This window comes from Mobula hypostoma, chromosome 6 (assembly GCF_963921235.1).
Source record: "Mobula hypostoma chromosome 6, sMobHyp1.1, whole genome shotgun sequence".
NCBI lineage: Eukaryota > Metazoa > Chordata > Chondrichthyes > Myliobatiformes > Myliobatidae > Mobula > Mobula hypostoma.
Window position 1 is genome coordinate 86159321 of NC_086102.1, and position 25633 is coordinate 86184953.

The 25633-nt window shown below is 41.5% G+C and overlaps 1 protein-coding gene across 5 annotated transcripts in view; it reads right to left on the reverse strand.

Moving 5' to 3' along the window:
* The window catches only part of rb1 (retinoblastoma 1), a 236448-nt gene that overhangs the window by 6813 nt on the left and 204002 nt on the right, over positions 1-25633 (reverse strand). For 4 of the 5 annotated variants that reach the window (XM_063051128.1, XM_063051130.1, XM_063051132.1 and 1 more), the window contains 7 exons: positions 25033-25184; positions 23328-23432; positions 21878-21991; positions 20896-21059; positions 11277-11307; positions 9608-9750; positions 9364-9416 (listed from right to left, as the gene is read on the reverse strand). In XM_063051128.1, the coding sequence (XP_062907198.1) occupies positions 9364-9416; positions 9608-9750; positions 11277-11307; positions 20896-21059; positions 21878-21991; positions 23328-23432; positions 25033-25184 (762 nt within the window). Of the gene's footprint in view, positions 1-4708; positions 6321-9363; positions 9417-9607; positions 9751-11276; positions 11308-20895; positions 21060-21877; positions 21992-23327; positions 23433-25032; positions 25185-25633 lie in introns of those variants that run through there. The other variant, XM_063051129.1, reaches the window with a different exon arrangement.

A 25633-nucleotide genomic window follows, 5' to 3' on the forward strand; every position in this document is an offset into this window, starting at 1 on the left:
TTGTTCTGATAATCTACAATTGCAAGAAAATGTTTCTGAACCATTTGTAATTACTTGTTTTTCTGCATTAATTACTCAAAATGTGATCTGATTTTCATCTAAGTCACAATAGTGGACAAACAAACACACAAACAATTGTATTTTCCATGTCTTTATTGAACCTATTATATAATCATTCATAGCCCAGGCTGGATAAAGTAGGTGAACCCTTGTATTTAATAACTGGTAGACCCCCTTTTAGCAGCAATAACCTCCACCTAACATTTCCTGTAGCTGCCGATCAGACTTTTACAATGGTGAGGTGGAACTTTAGACTATTCCTTCATACAAAACTGTTTCAGTTTTTGCCAAAGCATCTCAATTGGGTTAAGGTCTGGACTCTGCCTCGGCCATTCCAAAACAGAATTTTCTTCTTTTTAAATCATTCTGTTGTTGATTTACTCTTGTGTTTCAGATCATTGTCTTGTTGCATAATTCAACATCTATTAAGCTTCACGTGATGGACCGGCTACCCTGACATTCTCCTGTAGAATGTCTTTGATACAAATTTGAATTCATTGTTTCTTCAACGATTGCAAGCACTCCAGGCCCTGAGGCAGCAAAGCAGCCCCAAGTCATGATGCTCCTTCCACCATGCTTCACAGCAGGGATGAGGTTTTGGTGTTAGTGTGCAGTACCCCTTTTCGTCCAAATATAGTAGTGTGCATTTCTGCCAAAAAGTTCAACTTTTGTCTCATCTGTCCACAGAACATTGTCCCAGAAGTGTTGTGGAACATCCAGTGGTCTTTTGTAAACTTGAGATGTGCAGCAATGTTCTTTTGGAGAGCAATGATTTCCTCTGGGTCCTTCCATAAACACCATTTTTCTTACAGTGGACATATGAACAGATTTATAACAAGTTCCAGAGATTTCCGCTAGTTTGCCTTTTTTATAGGTCAGGGCACCTCTACCACCCACACATATTACCCCAGGGGTTCACATACTTTTTCTGAACCTAGATGGATTGTTTAAATGGTGTACTCAGTATTGATGAGAAGTACAATTGTTAGTTACTAGTTTAGGCAGATTGTGTTTGTCTATTATTGTGACATTGATGAAGATCAGACCACATTTTATGAGTAATTAATGCAGAAAACCAGAAAATTACAAAGCGCTCACATTTTCTTTGTAACTGTAGTTGATCATAATAAGGTACCCCCATTGTTTTGAAGGAGGATTGAGTCAATCTAACTTAACTATTCTTTCCTAATGTTATCAGGAATTAAAAACTATTAATTTTCTCTGCATCTTGTTACATAACTTCAGTCTCTTGTGTTCCAAACATACCTTAGTCAACTCATCCTCTCAAATACTTCATGTAACTTCTACAACAAGGGTTAAAAGGGCAGGGGAAAAGAATCAAATGGATGAATTAAGAAATGTGACGGACTGAAATAACAAGATTAGTTAGATAAAGACAAAGAAAACACAGTGGCAGCATTAAAACAAATGCTAAGTGTGCATTCCACTCCACAGTGTGAGAAATTATTTCCAAAAGTATTAATAGAAATTGGTAAGCAAATGGACTACTTTTGAACAAACAAAGTGATATAACAAATGTATTATAGAGATGAGCATGAAGATAAGGAGTAGAATGGTAGTAATAGAGGGAATATGTGTTGTAGAGAGGAATAATGTAGGTAAAGAAAGGACACGTAGATTGTTGAAGATGAAAGGTATAAAAGGGTTTGTTGCATTAATATATTTTTTTGAATTATAGGAAGGAAATGTGCAGACAGATCTGAAAGATCTCCTAAAATATTTATTTTGTTATCAATACTTGGGACCTGAATGCCACCTGAATTCTTTCCTCCCGTTTGAGCGGTCATGGGTGTGGTTCTTCAGGATTCTATGGCAATGTTGAACTATATATGTTTCCACAATTATTAGCTTGAGGAAAAAAAGAATAATTTAAGGGAAAGAGTTGAGCATCTCAGAAGCAGATGCTCAAAGAGCCCGAGTCAATACGCAGAAGAGATCCAGCACCCTTGAATCTCCATAACCAATGAGCAAAAACCTTATTTTGCAATTCCTCTCATGGCTAACATAACTACATTTATGCCAACAACTTTAGTGAAATGTTAAAACACTAGTGAACACAATGTGAATGCATAGCATTGTGGATTAAGTACTGTTACGTACCCCGTAACTGGGTTGCCAAACCAGCAGAAATGGATCACTCAGTTGGAGTCTGGAGTACTAGAACTAAGAAAGTTTTATTAAAGAAACAAGCAACACAGTAATCGAAAGGATAATAAATGCAACAATTCAACAATGATAACCACACATGTGCACAGAATTAAGATAACAGCATCAATCAAGCTCTATCGTTGTCTAGGGGTAAATGACCAATTTCAAAATGACTCAAAGTTCAGTTCGCAGTAATCGTTGCCATGGCGGTGGACAAGGTGGGGGAAGAGAGACAGAGAGAACAACTGATCATTCAGAACGGCTTCACTCACAGACCAGCGAGATGGCTCACAACCAGCTTTTGGGCAGGTCCTTGGTGATGTCACCTGAGGTCACCGACTGTGACCCCTCCTCCAGATGCGGTCGATCCTCTGCAGTGAACCCGGCACCCAGGCAAGGGCGGACACACACCGGGTTCCCGCTGATCGTACCTTTCCACCCTGGGCGTTGTCCGGTACTTCTCACCACTCGTGAGAGGCGCACCGCTTCCAGGGTCTCGTTACCTCGGGTGGCGTGTGTGTCTGTCTTAGCGAACCTGTCCCTTTTTATCCCCCTGCTGGGGTATCGCCTGTCCATCACTTCAAACAGTTCAGGGTTCAAAGGGGGGAGCCGCTCCAGACAGCTCTTCCTCCCACATCCCTTCATTACACATCTCCAGACGCTGCTCCATTGTTCCTTATCTCTCCTTCCCCTGAGGGCAGGTGGCAGACCAACTGCTGATGCCACTGATGCTAGCCCAGGCCAGCAAACATCTTAATTTTATGTGTATTCTCGTAACACTTCCCCCCTTTAAGGATTTTTACCGGGAGGTAAAAATTACAAACATGACTACATTATCTGATACATACACAATATACATCTTTAACAGTTATTTAGCTAATACAGAGAATTTGAAGCTGTCAACACCTTGACAGACAGTCATCACATTTTCTGTTCCTTTTACACGTGTTATTAATAATCCCTTAGACCAGGCTCCAACTCAGCAAACTTCATAGTGGCCAAAAACACTGATGAATTGCGACCAATGTAACCTCTCATTTGGTTTTGTCCCGGACCACAATAACAAGGGTCGTCCCATTCCGACTCAATTTTCTCTCGCAAGGGCTTAGTAGGAGGGGGACGGGTATTGACCGCAGAGTTATTGCAAAACTTCCTGCAGTACCCCACCATCTCCAAGAGCCTTCTGAGGGCCCTCTTGTCTGTCGGGGTTGGGAGGTCAGCGATAGCCTGCACTGTAGCTTGCATCACTGCCAGCTGCCCCTGTGTCACCACAATTCCCAGGTAAGTGACATTCGTGTGGCCGAATTCATTTTTTCCAAGGTTCACTATCAAGCTGGCTTCAGACAGCCGTGTTAAATTGCCAATACACACCTCTGTGTTCATCAGCCCTTTAGTCACTGAATTACTCAAAAAATATGGGTGTTGTTTACTTGGCCGCCCTATTGTAACAGACATAACCCAACGTCCCAGTTCTTTGCATTTCCTCGGGACAATCAAACACATAGGTGCGAGTCGTTTAATTACTCCTTCTAAAGATTCGCTTTGTTCGGGGATTAAGGGAGAGACCTTATCAGTAGACCTGGCCAAAACAATAGCCTTCTCCCATCTGACCGATCCCATCCTAATCTTTTCAAAATGGTTTTTTCCTCTTATCAAGGGGCCCCTAGCTTCATTGATTTCCACGCTAACACCGACTAGGTTTGTTAGCATATCAAAAGCCGGTGACCGTCTCAGTTCGCGTCGGTCATGATCAATAACATTCTTCCCCCTGGGCAGCCGGTAAATCTCTTTCATGATTCCACCAACTGTTTCCTCCAGCACCGCAAAATGTCCACCGGGGGGTACCTCGTGGGCCATGTTAAAAACCTCATCCCCATAACTCTTTTGCACCACCCCCCACTCCTCATCTGCGGATGCTGTACTTGATTTCCCTTTCTTCCTTAGCACTTCCTCCTCTGCACAATAGCTTGTCAAGGCTGTGTCAGAGAGAGCGGTCTCGGCAAAAACCATCAGCCCCTCGTCTCGCTCCTGCGTCTGCACAAATTCTTTCCTGGCTACTGCTACGTCCGTCCCAGCTCCCTCACTACCTCTTATCTCACTACACCCTGTCTCATACAAGGTTGGCAGAAATGTTTCAGCCAAATTCACCATCGCGGGCGGGGCCTCCATGCTGGCAGGCTGACCCGTCAATCTCACGACTGGGAACACGATTCCTCCGGCGATGTCATTACCGAGCAAGACTTCCACGTCTTTCATCGGTAATTCGGACCTCACCCCGATCGTGACTAGTCCAGAGACCAGGTTGCTCTGTAAATGTATCTGGTGCAAAGGGACTGACTCTGTCCCTTCCCCAACACCTTTGACCTCTACCTCCCCAGTCTGGGTCTCTGAGCTAAACTCTAATACACTCTTCAGTATTAGTGACTGACACGCTCCCGTGTCTCTCCAGATCCGCACTGGAACTGGTTTTAACCTCTTTTTCACTGACACCAGTCCGGCCGAGATAAACCTCTCGCGCCCTTCCTGGACTTTTTCAGACCTGTCCTTCCCTAGCGGTTCGCTTAACAGCTCAATACAGCCATTCAAAATTTCCGCTTTTCCTTTCCCCGTCTCCTTCCTTGGGGCAAAGCACCTGGACGCAAAGTGTCCGACTTTCCCACAATTATAACAGACGACCCCAGGAGACTTCCGACCAGACTGCTCCCGGTCTACCTTATCCTTTTCACTAGTCCCCGGCTTACTTTCTGACTTTTCCGGTGGACTCTCCCCGCCGTCCTGACTACCCTTCTGGTAGCCTTTACTCGGGGCAACCTTCATTTTATGCGTCAACGCATACTCATCCGCTAACTTAGCAGTTGCGGCTAACGTGGCTGCCTCTTTCTCATCGAGGTAGGGTCTCATACCCTCAGGGACACAACCTTTAAACTGCTCAATCAGAACCAGTTGCAGCAGTCTGTCATAATCCCCCTCTACCCCTTTCGAGGCGCACCAACGCTCACAATATGTTTGCATCTCACGAGCAAACTCCAAATACGTGCGGTCCCACCGCTTCCTCGCATTCCGGAACCTCTGCCGGTATGCCTCCGGGACCAACTCATAAATCCTGAGGATGGCCTCCTTCACCACCTCATACTTCTGGGCATCTTCCGCGGATAAAGCGGAGTAAGCTTGTTGGGCTTTCCCTTTCAGTACACTCTGAAGTAAGACAACCCACTTATCCCTCGGCCATTCCTGACTTATGGCCACTTTTTCGAAATGGAGAAAGTACCGATCCACATCGGTATCGTCAAATGGGGGAACCAGCCTAACCTCCTGGGTCGCCCGGAACCCTCCACCTTGGTTCGGCACGAGCCCCTGCTCGGCCCTTATCTTTAACTTCTCCAGCTCAAATTCCCTTTCCCTTTGTTTCTCCTCTCTCTCCAACTGCCTGTCCCTCTCTCTCTCTTCTCTCTCCAACTGTCTTTCTCTCTCTTGCCTTTCTACCTCTTTCTCTCTCTCCCGCCTTTCTAACTCTCTCTCTTTCTCCTGCCTTTCTAACTCTCTCTCTTTCTCCTGCCTTTCTAACTCTCTCTCTTTCTCCCGCCTTTCTAACTCTCTCTCTTTCTCCTGCCTTTCTAACTGCTTCTCTTCGTGTTCTAACTGCCGTACCCGGAACTCGTGCTCGAGTCTCAGTTTTTCAAGCTGTACCTGTACCGCGTCTCCAGCAGGTTTTTCAATAGACACCTCCCCCAGCTCACCTTGGGGAAACACACCTTTAGATACATAGTGCTCTACAATAGCTCTGTGTATCTCCTCTCTCCTCATTGTCGACTTCACCTTAGCAAGATTCACCCGTTTGGCCACAGCTATCAATTCCGATTTCCTGGCATCCTCTAATGCCTCCAAGGTCGGCGCCTTTATAAATTCCTCAACCTCCATTTCTGCTGTTTGTCTTTTCTTTCTTTCGGGAATTTTAACCCAATCAATTTACTCCGTCCCAAATTTAGCGTTCAAAATCGCGGACGAGAACCCCCACTTATGTTACGTACCCCGTAACTGGGTTGCCAAACCAGCAGAAATGGATCACTCAGTTGGAGTCTGGAGTACTAGAACTAAGAAAGTTTTATTAAAGAAACAAGCAACACAGTAATCGAAAGGATAATAAATGCAACAATTCAACAATGATAACCACACATGTGCACAGAATTAAGATAACAGCATCAATCAAGCTCTATCGTTGTCTAGGGGTAAATGACCAATTTCAAAATGACTCAAAGTTCAGTTCGCAGTAATCGTTGCCATGGCGGTGGACAAGGTGGGGGAAGAGAGACAGAGAGAACAACTCATCATTCAGCACAGCTTCACTCACAGACCAGCGGGATGGCTCACAACCAGCTTTTGGGCAGGTCCTTGGTGATGTCACCTGAGGTCACCGACTGTGACCCCTCCTCCAGATGCGGTCGATCCTCTGCAGTGAACCCGGCACCCAGGCAAGGGCGGACACACACCGGGTTCCCGCTGATCGTACCTTTCCACCCTGGGCGTTGTCCGGTACTTCTCACCACTCGTGAGAGGCGCACCGCTTCCAGGGTCTCGTTACCTCGGGTGGCGTGTGTGTCTGTCTTAGCGAACCTGTCCCTTTTTATCCCCCTGCTGGGGTATCGCCTGTCCATCACTTCAAACAGTTCAGGGCTCAAAGGGGGGAGCCGCTCCAGACAGCTCTTCCTCCCACATCCCTTCATTACACATCTCCAGACGCTGCTCCATTGTTCCTTATCTCTCCTTCCCCTGAGGGCAGGTGGCAGACCAACTGCTGATGCCACTGATGCTAGCCCAGGCCAGCAAACATCTTAATTTTATGTGTATTCTCGTAACAGTACAAAGAATGCAAATGAAGAGCTAGTTTGGGACTCTTGTGCAGTATGTTATCACAGGAACAAACACAGTCATGCAGCTTAGTGACACCATTGCTAGCATATCCTGAGGTTAACAAGGAAGAAAACAGCAATTTATCTCAGGAGTTTAATCAAATGCATATTTCTTTAGTTGTTGAAAGCTCTCTTGGCCTTCCCGGGGATATATTCTAACTCTATCTCATGTGCCTTGTCTCAAATGCTGGCAAGCAGTTGTTATCAAATCTCTTCCAAAATACAACACAAGAGGAGTATTCATTGTAGTTACAGGAAAGGACTGAAAAAGGCCTGAGGCAAAGTCCTCATATACATCTTTAACATTCTGCAGTGGTTTCATAGAGTAAAAAGATGTTTACACGTGGCAAGACAAAATCTAGGATCACTAACACAGAATTTCCTATAAAAATCTAATGAAGAATTCAGGGGAAACTTACTTATTCATAGAGGTAATCCAAATTGCAATGATGTACACAAGAGGCAAAAAAAAAACGAGGTTTACTGATGGGAGGTAAATAGAATGACATTTGACTTGTGGAGTGTGAGCTGGGATTGTTGAAGTTGCTAAAACTGTAGATGCTGGAAATGTTGTGGCCCGACTTGCGGAGTATTCCCAGCACTTCCTGTGTTTACACTGAATATATTGCTACCTTCTTCATCCAGAAGCTAGGTACAACTGGAAATGCAATTGGTTTAATATTGTCACTTGTACCAAGCCACATTGAAGAGTTTGTCTTGCATACTGTTCTTACAGATCAAATCATTAAACAGTGCACTGAGTTAGGTGGTTAATCAATTGATTGGTTGAATGCTATTCCATTGTGTGAATGCTCAAACTAATTGACAAAAAATAAAGACGTATGCACTAAAGTGAAAGTGGACTCTAGAGTCTAAAATGCCAGAGTTCAAGTGAGATTCAAGAATAATTTCAGGTTTGCTATAGTTCAGCTCTGATATTTTCCCTAGCGAGGACAACAGCTTTCAGAGCTACAGGTGCATTAAGCCCTAAAACACAGGAGCAAAATTAGGCCATTCGACCAATTGGGTACCGTCATTAACAACTTGCTGTACTATACTTGCTAGAATGTGCTGGAAATATCCTTTGAATAATGATGTCATGAGTAAAAAGTGAATTCACAACCAAACAAACCAAAGTGGTATAGAAATAAAGAACAGGTCTAGTTGTTAACTTGATAATTAAATAAAAGGACCAGCTAATACAGCTGATGAGACGTACATAATTAAATTATAAGCACAGGATATCTGTATTGTAACACAAAAAATCTTTCTATCCTTTATAGTATGTTCTGCTCCATCTACAACTCATCCAGCACAACCTCAATCTCTCCTTCCTCCCTACTATAAGAGAGTGACATAATTATAATTGGTGCAAGGCCAGGCCAGGTCCTTCATTTGGAAGAGCTAATTTGTAAAGCATCAAACAGTGTTCCTACTTAGGTGATGAGGATATGCTAACTTGAGCTACCTCAAAATGCAGAAGTGCCAAACTTCTCAGAGCCATAGCTTTCCCAAACCAATTACCTGTCATAAAATCTCAATTACTGTAGTGTTTCACTTTGGTAAAAATAACATGCCAAAAGAAACATCCTTCCTTTGATCTTACTAATGTTTAGTCAGAACCAGGAATCATCACCATTATCACCCTACATTCCAAAGACTGGGTTAGTTGGTGAATTGGTCACGTGGGTGTAATTGGGTGGTGTGGGTTTGTTGGCCCGTGCTGTATCTCTAAATAAGATAAAAATAAGTATCCCAGGGCAAGCTTCAAAGAGTCAACATTATCAAGGCTGAGAGCTATGTGCCGGTCTAAGCTGGCTAAAACATGACTATTTTTCAAATTTGGATCAGACAGGGTACCAAAAGATATCTCATGTCTTTTGGCTCCAGTCAGGGTTGGATTGCCCATGGCAGGGTCAGGCTGATTTTTGATAGGATCTACTATTTTGTGGTTTAAGGTTTTACTGTGCTTGTTCTTTCTGCAGAATATAAACTTCCTGAATACATTGTGGTGTGCTAGTTTCAGCAAATTTCAAATTAATTCTCTATGAAATGTGATACAGATGTAGGCACTATGCAGAGTTTCTGAGGTAAGAAGGCCTTAAGGTCATTTCATTATCACTACCTATGTAGGCCGAGAATATGAGCCATGGGAAATGAAATTTCATAACCAAGTACTAAGCATCAAGTCACATTTATGGCTTGGGCATTTAGCAAAAGCACTTACTCATTTCAGCAATCTTCTGCTGCAGTAATTTTGATTCCCCAGACAAGTGTTTGCTGAAAGGCAGAAAGGAAATAAATATAAACACAGATGAGTAATTATCTTAATGCCAATAAATCCCATTGGTAAAATTCTGCTGACATAACCTGTGATTCTGTGTTGCCCTTGGACTCAAATGAAATAGTATTTGTTTTTGCTGCTTCCTAATTGATGTGAATGGAATAGTGTTGGTACCTTCGTTGCTTACCTGCCATCAGCTTCATCCTGTTCATCCATATCAAAGCGAAGCCTTTTCAGTGGCTTTGGCACACTCCCCATGTCCCCAGCCCGCTTTAGGTGCCGATCGCTGCAACTGACCAGCTGGTTGATCTTCTGGAATTTCTCTGGTGTCTGCAATAATGGTGACAATTACTGAACAGATCACAGGCCACTTTGGTGATGGGTGATCCGGAGGAGGAGCAAAGTTTTACAGAAGTAAAAAACTTTTAACACTATGTTCAACTTTGCGTCCTTGATGTATTTTAAACAAAGGAATGATCCCCTGACAAACCTTACATGCCTACCACTATATTATGTGATTGGCAATATAAACCAAGTGCAGTTAGCCAGGTTTAGATGGGATAGACAACACCATTTATTGGCATGTTCTTGATTATCCTGGACAACACTTATTTTATTTCTGTTTAATAGTACACAGCTTCATTATCATTCAGTCACAGGGAGCACAGAAAGAAATATTCCATTTATCCTCTTGAAACTATGGCTCACTGATGACCTGATTGTAAGCATATATATTTCCCCCATATTCTTTAATATCTTTGCTATTAGAAACACTCAGATTTAAAAATAACTGATCTTGTATCAATTCCCATTTAAAAAGATGTGCCTTGTATTAATGTTGACTCAGACATCATCTGAACTGTGTTTCATTGCTAGAATGAAAATTACACTTCCTAATTATTGTTACAAGAAAGAAAGAATCAAATCATTACTGAATATTGCTCAGGGTTAGGCTTCAGAATGGAATTCCAATTTTGCCAGAATCAGGCTGGCTTATTAATGCACTAGATGTCGACCTAGAAATAGTGTTCATACAATGAAGCCCTCTGTTGATCGGGGTCAACCACAGATGTTACGCCCCAGCTGTCTACGTGATATGCTAGCCAGGGCAATGTGATATGGAGAGCATGAAGCAGACATCCCTTCACCACACAGCTGACAAATCCAAAGAAAGGGCAGAGACTGAACTATTTAGCACCAGCAGCATTGCAGAAGTTGCCAGTCAACACTGAACTCAACATAGGACTACCTTAGGGACTCCAGGCCTGGATTTTCCTCAGGGTTTAGCCCTGAAGACTTCTTCATGAGTGGGTAGAACCGCAAGGCAGTGGAGGTTTGAGATTAGAGTTTTCCTTCTCCTAGATGTGCTGCCAACCACGGCTGATAAGCCCCATCTGCCTGAAGCGACTGGTTTTAAGACACCAGTAAAGAGCCTTTGCTTCTTCTCCTGTGAGTAGAAACAGTTCCACTGGGCTTAGTAGCTAAGACACAAGTGAAGGCCGGGAGCTGGACTTTGTTGTCAGAGGCTATTTGAGGCGAACACCATTAAAAGGTAGTGGTAGTTTATCTCCACTACCACCCTCAGTTATAACAACTTTAAGGAATTATTCATATAGCATGTTTACTGAAATAGCCAACGTGAAATCATAAGGGGTCACAGACAAATCTTATGCACCATGTCTGAATGATATAACAAAATAATTATGTAGTAATAGTTGAGCTCAATAACAAGTCTAAAGCATTGAGCTCTAGCATATGGAAACATTCTAAAAATATTCAAATTTTAAAAAATTAATTCATAGATTTTTAGTTAAACGAGTTCCACATAAAAGGTAGATTTACAAAGCATTACTCACCCCAAATGGTTCACCAATAGACACCAAGATTCTGTAAAATCAAGGAGATAATCACTAGCGATAAAAATACAAATATTGTGACAAAATTATTGGAAGTATTCAGACAGTCTTAAAAATATAAATATTGAAAAGAGGGCACAGGAAAATGACATTTATACCAAGCCATTTAAAAAAGGAACTCCAAGTGTCATCTAACCAGGACTTTGCACAGCTAGAACTTTGCAGTTCTCTAAATATAAATGCCAACATTCTATTAGACTTTTACTTAAATCTGTATGAAGCTGTGACATTTAGGGTTCTATGTACAAGGACCCTGAACCTGTTTGGACTGCTACAGGTTCTAGTCACGTACAGCACATATAAGACAGTAGGGAAAACAGGACATAGAACAGTACAACACAGTACAGGCTCTTCCACCCATGGTGTTATGCTGCCCTTTAAACCTACTCTAATGCTTCCCTCCTGCACAGCCCTCCAATATTCCTTCATCCATATACCTATCTGAGAGTCTCTTATATGTACCTAATATATCTGCTTCTACAATACACTCACCACTCTATGCAAAAAAATCGTCCACTGGCATTCCCCTATACCTTCCTCCAATCACTTTAAAATGATGCACAGTACTGTATTTGTCAATCTGGAGAGGAGATCAAGTTTGTAAAGAATAAAGACCCCCATCAGAATCAGGTTTATCATAACTCACGTACATCATGGCAGCAGTACAGCGCAATGAATAATATCACTACAGTACTATGCAAGTCTTAAGCATGCTAGCTATATACAGTATAAGTGCCTAAGATATACAGTACTGTATTAGCTGTTTCTGCCCTGACAAAAAGTGCTGGCTGTCCACTCTATTATTGCCTCTTGTCATCTTATACACCTCCATCAAGTCACCTCTCATCCTCCTTCACGACAAAGAGAAAAGCCCCAGCTTGCTCAACCTTTCCTCATAAGACATGCTCTCAAATCTAGGCAGCATTCTGGTAAATCTCTGTATCCTTTCTAAATCTTCCACATCCTTCCTAAAATAAGGTGACCAAAACTGAATACAATACTCCAAGTGTGATCTAACCAGTTTTATCGAGCAGCAACTTATATTGTGGTTCTTAAACTCAATCCCCTGACTATATCATATCCTGCTTAACTACCCTATCAACTTGTATGGCAACTTTGAGGGATCTATGGACGTGGATTACAAGACCCCCCCCCTATTCCTTCATACTGCTAAGAATCCTATCATTAACCCAGTATTCTGTCTTTATGTTCAACCTTCTAAAGTGCATCACTTCACTTTTCCAGATTGAACTCCATCTGCCACTTCTCAACCCAGCTCTGCATCCTATCAATGTCCCATTGTAACCTACAGCAGCCTTCAGCATTATTGACAACACTACCATCCTTTGTGTTCGATAACTGATCTTTCCATTTCCTCATCGAAGTCACTTCAGGGGTCCCAGAACAGACCCTCCAGGTAGAATACGCTTGTCCTATTACCACTCTTCTCTGGGCAAGCCAATTCTGAATCCACGAAGACAACTTTCCATAGATTTCACGCCTCCAATGAACCTGCAGTGGAAACCTTGTCAGATGTTTACTAGAATCCATATACACCATATCATCTGCTTATCTTCATCAATTTGTTTTGTCACTTCCTCAAAGAATTCAATCAGACTTGTGAAACATTGCCCACCCCTCACAAAGCCGTGCTGACTATTCTTAATCAACTTACACTTCTCCAAGTGCTCTTAAATCCTGTCTCTAGCAATCTTCTTCAATACTCTGTTCACCACTGACATAAGACTCAGTGGTCTATAATTCCCAGGATTATCCTTATTTTCTTTTTTGAAAAAAGGAATAATATTTGCTACTCTGCATTCTTCCTACATTCCTATTATTCCTGTGGCCGGTGAAGACACAAAGGTCATTGTAAAAGGCACAGCAATCTCTTCCTTGGGGTAATCTGGGGTATATGCCGTCTTTCCCTGGGGGTCTCATCTATCCTAATCTTTCTCACAAGTTCAAGCACGTCCTCTTTCTAACATCAACAAATTCCAGCATATTAGCCTGTTCTATGCTGTCCTCATGTTTATCAAGATCCTTCCCAGTGGTGAATACCGAAGCGAAGGGCCTTTCCTACCTTCTCCGACTTCAGGCAGGTTTCCTCTTCTATCCCTGATTGGTCCTGCTCTCACTCTAGTCATCTTTTTGTGCTTCATATACATGTAGAATGCCTTGGGGTTTTGCTTAATCTGACTTGCCTTCTCATGTCCCCTTCTCACTCTCCCAAGACCCCTCTTAAGGCTCTTCCTGCCTGCGTTACAACTCTCCACAGCCTTGTCTGATCCTTGCTTCCTAAACTTTAGGTATGCTTCTTTCTTCCTCTTAACTAGATGTTCCACATCGCTTGTCAACCATGGTTCCTTTACCCTACCATCCTTTCCCTGCCTCAATGGGACAAAGCTATACAGAATCCTATGTAACTTGCACATTTCTATTGCGCATTTACCTGAGTACACCTTGTCTGAATTTACACTCCCAAGTTCTTGCCTAATAGAATCATAATTCATCCTGCCCCAATTAAATATTTTTCCATATTATCTGCTGCTATCCCTGTCCAAAGCTATGGTAGAGGTCAGTGAGTTGTGGTCACTGCAGGTTCACTGCTTACTACTAGATCCAGTATGGCCTCTCTAGTCAGCCTGTCCACATATTGTGTCAGGAATCCTTCCTGGCCACACCTAACAAATCCTGCCCCATCTAAACCTTTCACACTAAGGAGGTGCCAATCAATATTAGAGAAGTTGAAGTCACTCATGACCACAAGTCATTTATTTATGCACCTTTCCAAATTCTGCCTCCTGATCTGCTTCTCAGTGTCCAAGAATTTCAAAAAATGTTTATGAAGCCAATTAATAACATAGGATTGGGGAAAGGGCTAGATGTAGATCTTGGTATGGAAGTGAGCAAGAATTGATTCATGTTAGGAAAGTAGGACAGATAAGCATTTAGGATGGAGAAAATCCTTTCTGAGAGACAATGTGCAGGAGCGATAAAACCTTGTAATCAAATGTACTTCCTTACCAACAACCTATGTTCATTTTAGCTTTTGCTATCATCGTTCAACTCCAAACCCTATTGCGGTCCTGATTCAAGAGTGACTGTCCTTGACATTAAGCCAGCATTTGGTATCAAAAGGGGGAAAAGTAACTTCTATAAGAGCCATTTCTTGCACAAAAGATGATTCTAGTTCTAAGAAGACAATCATCACAGCCTCAAGACAGGTTCCTAGACCCAACCACCTCCAGCTGCTTCATCAATAATGTTCATTTCATTATAGGTCAGAAGTGGCAAATTTTGTTGATGTTAGCAAAATATTCCATTCCACTTGCAACTCCTCAGTAAAGGAAGCAGCCAATGCTTTCAGGTAACAAGACCGAAACAGCATTCAGTCAATACAAAAGTGCCAGGTAATAGCCATCTCAAACAAGAGTGTCTAAACACTTAACCTTGATAACGAATGGCATTAGCATCACTAAGTCTTCCGCCATTGATATCTGGGATGGAGGTCACCATTGACCAGCAACTTAATTGTAGCAGCTCCATAGATGGTGTACTATAAGAGTAGTTCAGAAGCTGGGTTTTCTGTAGTGAGTAACTCATCTCCTGATACTCTTAGACATTACCACCATCCAGTAAGAGCATAATTTGGAGCATGATAGAATACCCTCCACTTGCTCAAAAACTCTCAAGAAAGTTAACACTATTAAATAGAAAGTAGTCCACTTGATGGGCACTCCACCCACCTCACTAAACTTTCATTCCCTCTGTCACCAACATATTCTACAATGGTTGCAATGTATTCCATCTGCAAAATGAATTGCACTCCCAATCTTGCCACCTCAGCTATCAAAAAGGACAAGGCAGCAGCATAAGGCAACACTAGCATCTGCACGTTCCCCTCTCATCCTTTCCCTTCTCTGTAGCAGCCCATCACCTCCCTCAGTTCCCCTCCTTCTTCCCTTTTCCCCCAAGGTCCACTTTCCTCCCTTAGTAGATCCCTTCTTCTTCAGCCTTTTACCTCCATCTATCACCTCCCAGCTTCTTACTTCATCCCCCTTCCCTGGCCTCACCTTTCACCTGCCAGCTTGTATTCTTGCCCCTCTCCCAACTTATTATTCTGGCTGCTTCCCCCTTTTCTTCCCAATTCTGATGAAGGGTCTGGGCCCAAATCATCGTTTATTTCTTCCCCTCCACAGATGCTGCCTGACTTGCTGAGTTCCTCCGGCATTTTGTATGTGTTGCTCAAGATTTCCGGCATCCGCATCTGCAAAATCGTGTGTTCTGTGTTCCGACTTCTGTGCTTATACTCTTTGTAGAATAGGAAGAAATTTATTTGGACCCTATTTTAATATTCTAGGGTCATCCATCCATTTCTCTACACTTCTTCTGAAATTAAGAGGCCAAAATATATCGTCAGCAAAATGTGTTGAAGTCACAGTCAAGTCTTAGGTAGTCTTAGCCATTTTATTCTCATCACTCAAGTTCTTCTGGTTTTGTCACTTAATACTCTCTTCTACTTCAACTGTTTCATAAAACATTTAAAACATAATGATATGCTCCAGTCTGCAGTGAGACAACATCAGTGTTATGCAGTAGGTTTCTCCTAGGCTGCTAAAAATTGGACAGAGTCGAGGGGAGAGGAGATAGGAGTTAGGGAAGGATATTATCGCTGAGGCAGAGATTTAAAGGGTGTAGAGAAGCAACAGCATTTATTGCAGGAATGGAGCAACAGCAGTGACAGTTGCAGAACAGAGAATGCAATGAAAGGCCTGTGGTTCAGTACTTACTTCACCTCCACACATTGGAGGGAAGTGAAATATTCATGTAAAGCAGTATTTTGTTTGAGAGAAAGAGAGGGTTAAAGAAACAATAATAGGTCTGAAAAAATACACAGCAACACACACAAAATGCTGGAAGAACTCTGTAAGTCAGGCAGCATCTATAAACAAAGAAATAAACAGTCAGCATTTTGGGCTGAGACCTTCAACAGGACTTGTAAGGAAGTGGGTGGATGCCAGAATAAGGAGGTGCACAAATTGGCAGGTGACAGGTAAAACCAGCAGAGGGGGAAGGGTTTGTGTGGAGGAAGGGGATGATGCGAGAAGCTAAGAGGTGATATTGAAAAGATCAGTAAATAATTAGATTGAAATAAAGAACAAAAAAAAACACAATGAAAATTTTGGGAACATCCTATGAATCTCCAAGTATTCCAAAGATGATAGAAAAGTAAATTTAAGCACATTTTTGATATGTGGATGTACTGGGGCAATGATATTGGTGGATCTCATTTAATCTGGACTGGGGTATAGTCAGTGTAAAAGGCAGAAAGGATACAAAATTCCTAAAATGTTCTTGTGACTCTCTTCACAGAAGAAGAAAGTTATACCAGCGTTATTGCCAAGGCAAACAAGTGTGAAATGTAAAAATGGATAAAGATGAAAGAGTTTGTCATCTTTTAAAACGGATGAAATGCATCCCAAACTGCTAAAAGAAACATCGAAGGAAACAACAGTAGCTCAAGACTGCAAATTTTCCATCCTGGCTACAGGAATGGTGTCAGAACTGAAATGAATCAGCATGATCAGCGATAAACTGAACTTAGATGCTGGCACTCTTGTTTGCCCACTGTGCATTGTAAGTAGCCATTCATTTGAATAGGTTGCTTACAGTATATTGATTAAAAAGATAAATGTAAATTGCATTGGTATTAGCACTCAGCAAGCACTGCCCTCAGGCTGCTGATTCATTATAGGCCTCTTGGTTCTCCACTTTGAACACTGAAAGACAACTGCAGTCTGATTACAGGGAAACTGATGTGAATCTCTGACCCTTGCTGGCATTCTGCAGCAATCAACTTCCCATGTCTCGGTACGAGGAGGCTGCCTGCAAGCGTTGGTGTTGCTGTTGCCCAGACAGGAACAAGTGGTGAGTAGCCACTCACTGCTGAGGTGCGAGGCTCATGGTTGCAACCTATCTGGCTTAGTGAGGGCCCCATGTGTTGACAGGTCATGGGTCACCTGCTGGATGTGATGGAAACTACTTTCAGATTGCTATCATTGAGAAATCTTTGTGCTGTGCAGAGATGTACAGTCACACAAAAAGAAGGGAAAGTCAGTAGTCCCCATATTTGTGGTAAATGACAGCATGCTGGGATGCAGTGGCTTCTACGGGATCAACCAAATGTGTTATTGTCTTTTTAAATTTTTTTTACAACTGCAAAATTCTGCTGGACATGAAGAACTTAAAGTACTGCAGGTCTGTCCCTTCAGCAAGTTGCTTGTTGGTGGAAAAACTGAAGGAGCTGGACTTGGTGCAGACCATGATGCTGCCTGTAAATGAGGTGTGCAGTCTAAAAGCGAGTGATTGTCTCAGTCGCTTTTCTTGTGGTGGCAGGACCTTATTGTACATTGGTGGTGTGGAACATTGCAAGTCCAAGTACTGGCGCGTGGCAGGAGTGCTGTGTGGCTTCGATCATAGCAAGGACAAGGCCTCAGGCCTTGGTGTTGCCTGTTTTGCGGCTTCCCAGGAGGAGTCATCGGAATCGGGTGTTTCACCGGAACGCCAGTGGCGGTGTGGTGAGGTGGTGATGCTGGAGATCATGTTGCCCCCACCCCCAGTCTCCACTTGGCATAAGGCAAGACGAATTGCGTCCGACTGCAAACTGCTGCGACAGTCATGGCCTCAGGGACTTGGAGTATGTATTTTTTGTGTGACTATTTTACTGCTGTCTTATATGTGTTACATGTGCCTTGAGCTATGTTTGACTGTTGGTACGGTGTTTACACTTCAGCCCCAGAGTAATGCTGTTTTGATTGGCTGTATTCATGGGTATTCGTGTATGGTTGAATGACAATTAAACTTTAATTTGAACATGAAATAATGAGAATTTTAGAATCTAGGCTGGCTGTTAATACAGAGCACCTGCTTTCAGCCATTAAGAGTGGCTGCAGTCACCATGCTAGACAGGATGGGGCTGAGCCCTGAAGCTCAGCACTGAGCAACAGAACCATTTGCCCCATCTTGTTCAGTACCAGTCTTCGCAGGCAGCTTTTTCACACCAAGCCACTGTGGAAGCATGAGAGGAGTGGGGATAGCAGCAGTGAAGGCAGGATTTCACACCAAGTTCCCAACACAATGTTGTCAGTAACACAACTATTATATATTGCACATAGTGACCACCTTCAGTGCTGATTTCATTAGTGCCCTCTTTCCTGAAAATACATCTTGAACACCAAGCTAGATACCAGTGAAAATGGTTGTTTTTCTTTATCTTACTTTATGTAATTCTTAGCAATTGGTGCCATTTAACTAAATTTTAGAATAATCAATCTATTTGAAGTTAACTAAAAGGCCACCAGACATCAGGCTCCGCTGCCTGAGGCCAAATTTACTGCACAAAGCCACTTCATTTCAATGGATCTGTCCTGGTGGATGCAACGGCCCACACACTCCATCCAGAATACATTGCAGCCTGAGCCGCACACCTCAGTACTGACAGTCACAAAATCCACATCTTCAGAAGAAGCAAGGAAGAGCAAGTTCCTATAGCCTTGATATTCTTACAGAATTTGGTTTCAAAAAGGGTAAACTAGCAGACTGCAACAAAGTCTTTTGAAGCCTTTAAAGGGCTCCTACAAAAAAGAACAAAGCAAAATAATGAGAATCTATTGCATTCCTCAATTTATCCCTGGAACTTTTCAGAGCTAATCCCAGTTTATTTCTTGATATTTAATCTGTTAATGGAATAATCCATAAAATGAAGCAAAAAGGGGGGCATTCTACCTTAACGAAAATGTCCGAACAAACTAACTTAATATAGTGCAAAATATAGAGCTTAAATAAATCACTTCCATAAGCATGCTTAATTTTAATAAAATGATACATAATGAGAAAGAGCAGACAGCATAACTTTTCTGATCTTTATGTTAACACAAGAGATTCTACAGACGTTGGAAATCTTGAGCAACTCAATGTTACAGGATCTCAGCAGGTCAGGCAGCACCTATGGAGGGAATAAAAGGTCGATGTTTTGGGCTGAGACCCTTCATCAAGACAGGAAAGTAGGGGTGAGAAGCTAGGGGAGACGGGAAGAAGTAAAAACTGGCAGGTGATAAGTGAGATCAGGTGAAGGGGAGGGGAGATGAAGGAATCTAATAGGAGAGGACAGTGGACCACAAAAGAAAAGAAAGGTGGTGTGGAACCAGATGGGCAGGTGAGGGGAAGAGAAGGGGAAAGAGGGGAACCTGAATGGGAAATGGTAAAAGAGAGTTGAAGGAAGGGGGTAGTGATTACTCAAAGGTAGAGAAGTTGATGTTGATACCATCAGGTTGGAGACTACCTAAACGGAATATGAGGTGTTGGTCCTCCATCTGAGTTTGGCCTAATCATGGCCATAGAGGAGGCCATTTTCTGACAATTCAGAATAGGAATGGGAGGTTGAATTAAAATGGAAAGCACAAGATTCTCCTTTTTGTGGCTGACAGAGTGAAGTTGCTCGAAGAAGTGGTCCTCCAATCTGCGTCGTGTCTCACCAATGTAGAAGAAGCTGTACAGAAAGCACCAGAAAAAACAGATGATCCCAACAACTCACAGATGAAGTGTCGCTTCACCTGGACAGACTGTTTGGTGAGGGAGAAGGTGTGGAGCAGATGTAGCATTTGTCATGCTTGCAGGGATATGTGCCACGAGGGAGATCACTGAGGAGGGACAAGTGGGCAAGGGAGTCACTTCGAAAATGTTCCCTATCAGGGGCAGAACATGTGTTTGGTGGTGGGATCCTGTTGGAGATGACAAAGGTTATGGAGAATGATGTGCTGGATACGGAGGATCATTGGATGGTAAATAAGGACCATCCTGTTGTGATGGCAGGAGGATGGGATAAAGGAAGAAGTATGGAAAATAGAGGAGATACGGGTGAAAGTATCATTGACAATGGTGGTAAGGAATACCCATTCTTTGAAAAAAAGAGAACACCTCAGGTGTTCTAGAATGGAAAGCTTCATTCTGAGAACAGATGTGCTGGAGACTGAGGAACTGAGATAAAGGAATAAAATTTTTACAAGTGATACGGTGGGAAGAGAGAGTTAAGATAGCTGTAAGAGTTGGTAGGTTTGTAAAAGATCTTTGTAAATGTTCTATCTCCAGAGATGATAAAACAGTGATTGAGAAAGGGGAGAGAGGAGTCAGAGATTGACAAAGTAAATTTGAAGGTAGGATGGAAGTTGGAGGCAAAGCTGATGAAATTGACAAGCTCAGCATGGGTGCAGGAAGTAGCATCTATGCAGTAATCAATGTAGAGGTGAAAGAATGGGGAACGTAACTAGAGTAGGCTTGAAACACGGACCGCTCTATGTAACTGACAAAAAGGCAGGCATAACTAGAGCCCATAACTACACCTTTGGTTTGGAGAATGTGGGAGGAGCTGAAAGAGAAATTGTTTAGATGGCAAATGAAAAGACAGGTATAGCTTCTCCACCACATTACTGGATCAGAGACAAAGACAGTACAAGCTGCAACTCATATTATACAACTTGAAAATTCCAAATATCCTCACCGTGTTCTTGGGGTCATTTTTGTGGGGGACAGCAATCCGTCAGTTTTATATGGACTCTTCAGTGGAGAGACATAAATGTTGTTTCCACCAGGTACACGCAATGGAGAGGTTGGAAAACCAAATGAACTTCGAGGAACATGAGGAATTGGGGAGAGCGTTGGTGGCTGTTCGAAAGAGATATTTTTTAAAAAGTGGCCAAAATAAATTAGAACATGAAACACAGGAAGCAACAATTTGGAGATCTGTAATGACTCAGTCCCATTCATTCCTTTACCCGCAAGTCTGTACTGTCTCACAAGACTATATTACCCACAAGGCATAATGTCTTTCTCATCAACAATGTACATGAAGGTAGAAGGTGTGAAATCTATGTATGTCAATATAATACATATAAAAATAACATTAAAAGTCATTCTTAAACGGTCATCTAAAATCTGTTGTATTATACTTAACAGCTTTGATGTACATCTAAAATAAAAACAGTAACGACTAGAAATTGTTAGATCCAATAGCATCTGTGAAAAAGCAGAAAAAGTTGATGTTTCAATACGATAACCTATCATTTATCATTTTCTGATGAAGCATCAACGATATGAAATGTTAGTTATGTTTCATTATCCTTGGATGTCTGAGCTGATGAATATCTTCATCATTTTCTGGTTTTATTATGGATTTCAGATATCTGCAGCATTTTCCGTTCTATGTCCAACTATTGATCTCAAATAAAATATTACCCCAGTCAGTACAAACTGCAAATGTTTTCTGATAATGTCATTTCATTCACTTAAAAATATCAGTAAAGCATTGAAAATGGTTAATCTCTCAGCTGATACAATCTGTATATTTTGTGTAAAATAATACAGTAGAGTTAATTGTGCATAGGCCTGAAAATGTTAACTCTTATTTCTCCCTTCATAGACACTGCTAGCCTGATGAGTATTTCTAGCATTTTCTGTTGTTAAAGTATAATATAGTTACTTACACGGGTTGAAGCATATTGTAAAATATTGGTTTTCAGCCTCTGTATGAACACCAGGTTGTAGAAGCCTATGATGGAATCATACTGCCCTTCTTTGATCAACACATGTTTGAAGGTCTAAAGAAGAAAATGATTTTAGAAACTTTTACCTCAGAGAAAGAGCTTAACTAAAAGTGTAACCTTTCAAATGCGTCAGTATAATCTGCAAGGCTAAATACTTGAGGTTAGACTAAGATGTTTCCTGAAAGAAAGAAATTGTTTTGAAACAAGAATCCAATAAAAGACCAAGGTGGCTTAGAATGCTAGCTATTCTAGTTCTACATTTCTATGCTGTGGTCAGGCTAAGCTAATAAAAATGTGCTGAGTCAATCTAGCTATTTGCAACTCATTCCACAAAGAGTAAATTTTGCACTGACCTCAAACCAGAATCAGAAACGTTAATGCATTTCCACTTTTTCTTCAGAAAGAACAAATGACCATGACTTTCAGTCAATGCACAATATCATAGAAAATAATAGAGGAGCAATTCTTTTTTGGTTACTAAGTGTGCTCAACATATCACCAGTTGCTGGTTGTTTTCACTTCTGCACGTATTTGATCCAATGAAGAAAAAGGCAGCAAAAAAGAAACGGCAACCGAAAACCTGCAACTGATAACCTTGCACACACTTAGCATGAGAAGCAAGTTATTTTCTCTCCTGATGTGTCTCAAGTGTTAAACCACCAAACAGATTAAAAGATTAGGTGCAAAGATAGATAGATAGATTTCAGCAGAGTAATCCATATAAATTTTGAAAACTATGGGTAGATATTTGAGTTTTTCTTCTAACATCTTAGAGAGTGAGGTCATAGGTTCAGAGGTAAGTGCAGGAATTGATTTCTCGTGTCCCTGGAAGTGGAATAACATGCATTTTTAGAATCGTAAATACAGGAATGAAGAGGATATTCTGGTGATAATTAACGGACGGGTTTTTAAAAACTCAGAAATACCTCTTTCAGAATTTCTAAATCAGCTGAAGCTCATAGGAACCGTGGAAAGTTTATGCCTCTAGTGGACACCATTCAGCTTCTATGGACTGGATAACTATTATTGAATTGTGTTCTGAATGATCTTCCCATCTTTGTGTTCTAGATCTTTAGTCCTTCAGGTCAAGTTTGCTCACATACACTTCTGTTTAAGTACAGTAAGGATTACTGTTTCTAGAAACTGTTCAAACAATGAGTTCCAGACACATCCATCATTACTCATCCCAAGTTTCTTATTATCCTCCAATCTCTCTACCAACTACTTTAATCTATGCGTTCCTCTTGCTTATCATTTGAAAAGGGGTGAGAGCAGGAACGGGGTGACTTACAGGAGCCAGGCAAGTACTGGAACAAACACAAATATGACTTTCTTGAACTGCAGCTTAGACTGTTTTGGAGGCAAAGGAGACAAAAGGACAGTTGGTTACCTCTTGATTTGTGTTTGGCAAGTCCTTATAAGCAGTAACAATAGTCTTGAACCTAAGGTCTATGTTCTTCACCTTGCAAATGGCATACATGGAACACATCATTATCTGTTAAAACACAATTATGTTAATTATTATACAGAGCACAATTTGTTGGTAAGAAGCTCCAAATAAACTTAAAATACCCATTTTTCATCATTTCCCTCCCTAAAGTCTGAAATAATATATTGGACTTGCCATGATCCAGCGCCACAACTCAGAGTAAATGCATTAACTTGCATATATGTCATTAATTTGAAAAGACATTATATAAACAAGTGGGAGTGGGGTAGTGGTGTTTTGGGGACACTTTCCTCCTCAATTATGGCTTAATGAATGTGTACAATGTCCCTAACTTGCCTTCCAAATGTGTTAATTCTCCTGCATACCCATGTTTGACTGCACAATATCTTAAAATAGACAGAAATATTTATATTTAGAAAGTGTGTCAAGTCAATGAGGTTTAAAGAAATATCAATGCCAGTGCCTATAAATTTACGCCCTTACACTAACACCTTATAGAAACTACATTGTTTTGGTGCAACATTGTAGGGGACACCAAACATATTGATATAGATGGCCACTTGTTTTAACATAACGAAATCAGAAAAAATATTCTTTTTACCTTATAATGGTGGCATTGATTTTGCTCAAAGTTTGGAAGTCAGGACTGAGCAGTCCTCAAAGTTGGATGAATCTTAATCAAAGCTAATGATTAAAATGATAGATAATAGTGTGTGGAAGTGTCAATCAATAATCTATCTGGAGCAATTGTTCTTAATTATTTTTTTCTCCATTCTAGCTATAATACCAGCCAGCTGTGCTCATCGGGCCTCAAAATCCCCAGCAAGCAGTGGGAAGTGAGGATTGCTACTTAGGATTTCAGAAGAGAATTTTTAGCAATGCTGGAAATGCTAGATTCCCGTTAAGGAGCAGGATCTTCTTTACTTTGGTGATCCAATCCCCTCCAGATGGCCTAGAATTTTTTCATCCCTCAAGACTCTCGATTGCTACTTCCCACTCACAGTCTCTGCCCTTCTACTTTAGGAATCTTTCACAGCCAGATTGAGGAAGCCTTCTTATTGGTAAAGATAGTTTTTTAGCAAAACATCTACCTCGGAAAGAAGAGGAAGGATCACTATTAGGAGAACGTGCCAGTTAGCTTGATCTTAATGTGAAGTCACATTTTGAAAGCATCAATGTGTTGAAGATAATTTGGGTTAGCATATGAGCTACAAGGATCAAAAAGCTGCTTGTTCAATTTCTAGTAGTGTTCTGTTAGTCAATCTTAACCAGCCCTTAACAGAAGCCCCAAAAGAGACCCAATTATTCAGTTACTGAAAAAGAAAATTATGTGGGATTTTTAATCCTGATCACCAAACAAGCTGGAAGGAATAGGTTTGACAATGGGGTAGTAGTTGAATAACCCTTCACATCATGGCCAACTACTACAGCAATTTTAAAGTGGACCATAAGGGCTCTCCTTAGTTTTCCTTTTTTGAGAAAATAGGCCCCGCTCAGTGATTTTCACATAAAAATGGGCTGTAATTTGAAATTTAGAATACTGGTGGTAGAAGATCAATAATAAACCAATTCCAAATCATGCCTCACTCCAAGAAACACGGAATCAATGCCCCCAACACCACAAGTTCCATCAATAGCACAGTACCTGATCTAAATGTCTGTCTTTCATAAGTTCATGCTCATTTGCTAATGCGTGCTGAAACAATGTCCATATAATAGCTTCCAGCTGAGGGTGCTCTGATGGTAGGTGGAGATGATTGCAAAGCATATTCAATCGTAGATATGCCAGTCGGTACACTAAACAGATAATATGCCAAGAAACAAAAATATTGAATTAGAGCTCAATAATTTGTTTCATCAGATGTCATTTTTAATGTTGCCATAATACATTCATACAGTTCTAGCATCCTACAAGTAACCTTGTTGAAAATGTTTCGGTGCTCAATTCAGCAAAACAGTTGTAAATTATTCTTGTGTGGAGTGGAAGTTGGCTGCATGTCATTTCTTTTATCATGCAGTAACCTCTGAACACCAGCTATCACATGGATTTGATAAAGTGAGATCTTGATCCAGTCACAGGCAGCACCTGGAATGGCCAGAGACCAGAATCCAGTGGATGGATATTATTGCTCACCCACTGGTGAGTGTCCAGTTCTTTACTCTTAACCAGTCCCTCAGGACTGAGGTAACCTGATTCCACTCTGTTTTTGTGCTGGCTGTTGCAGTTATTTTTCTAAAGACAGGTA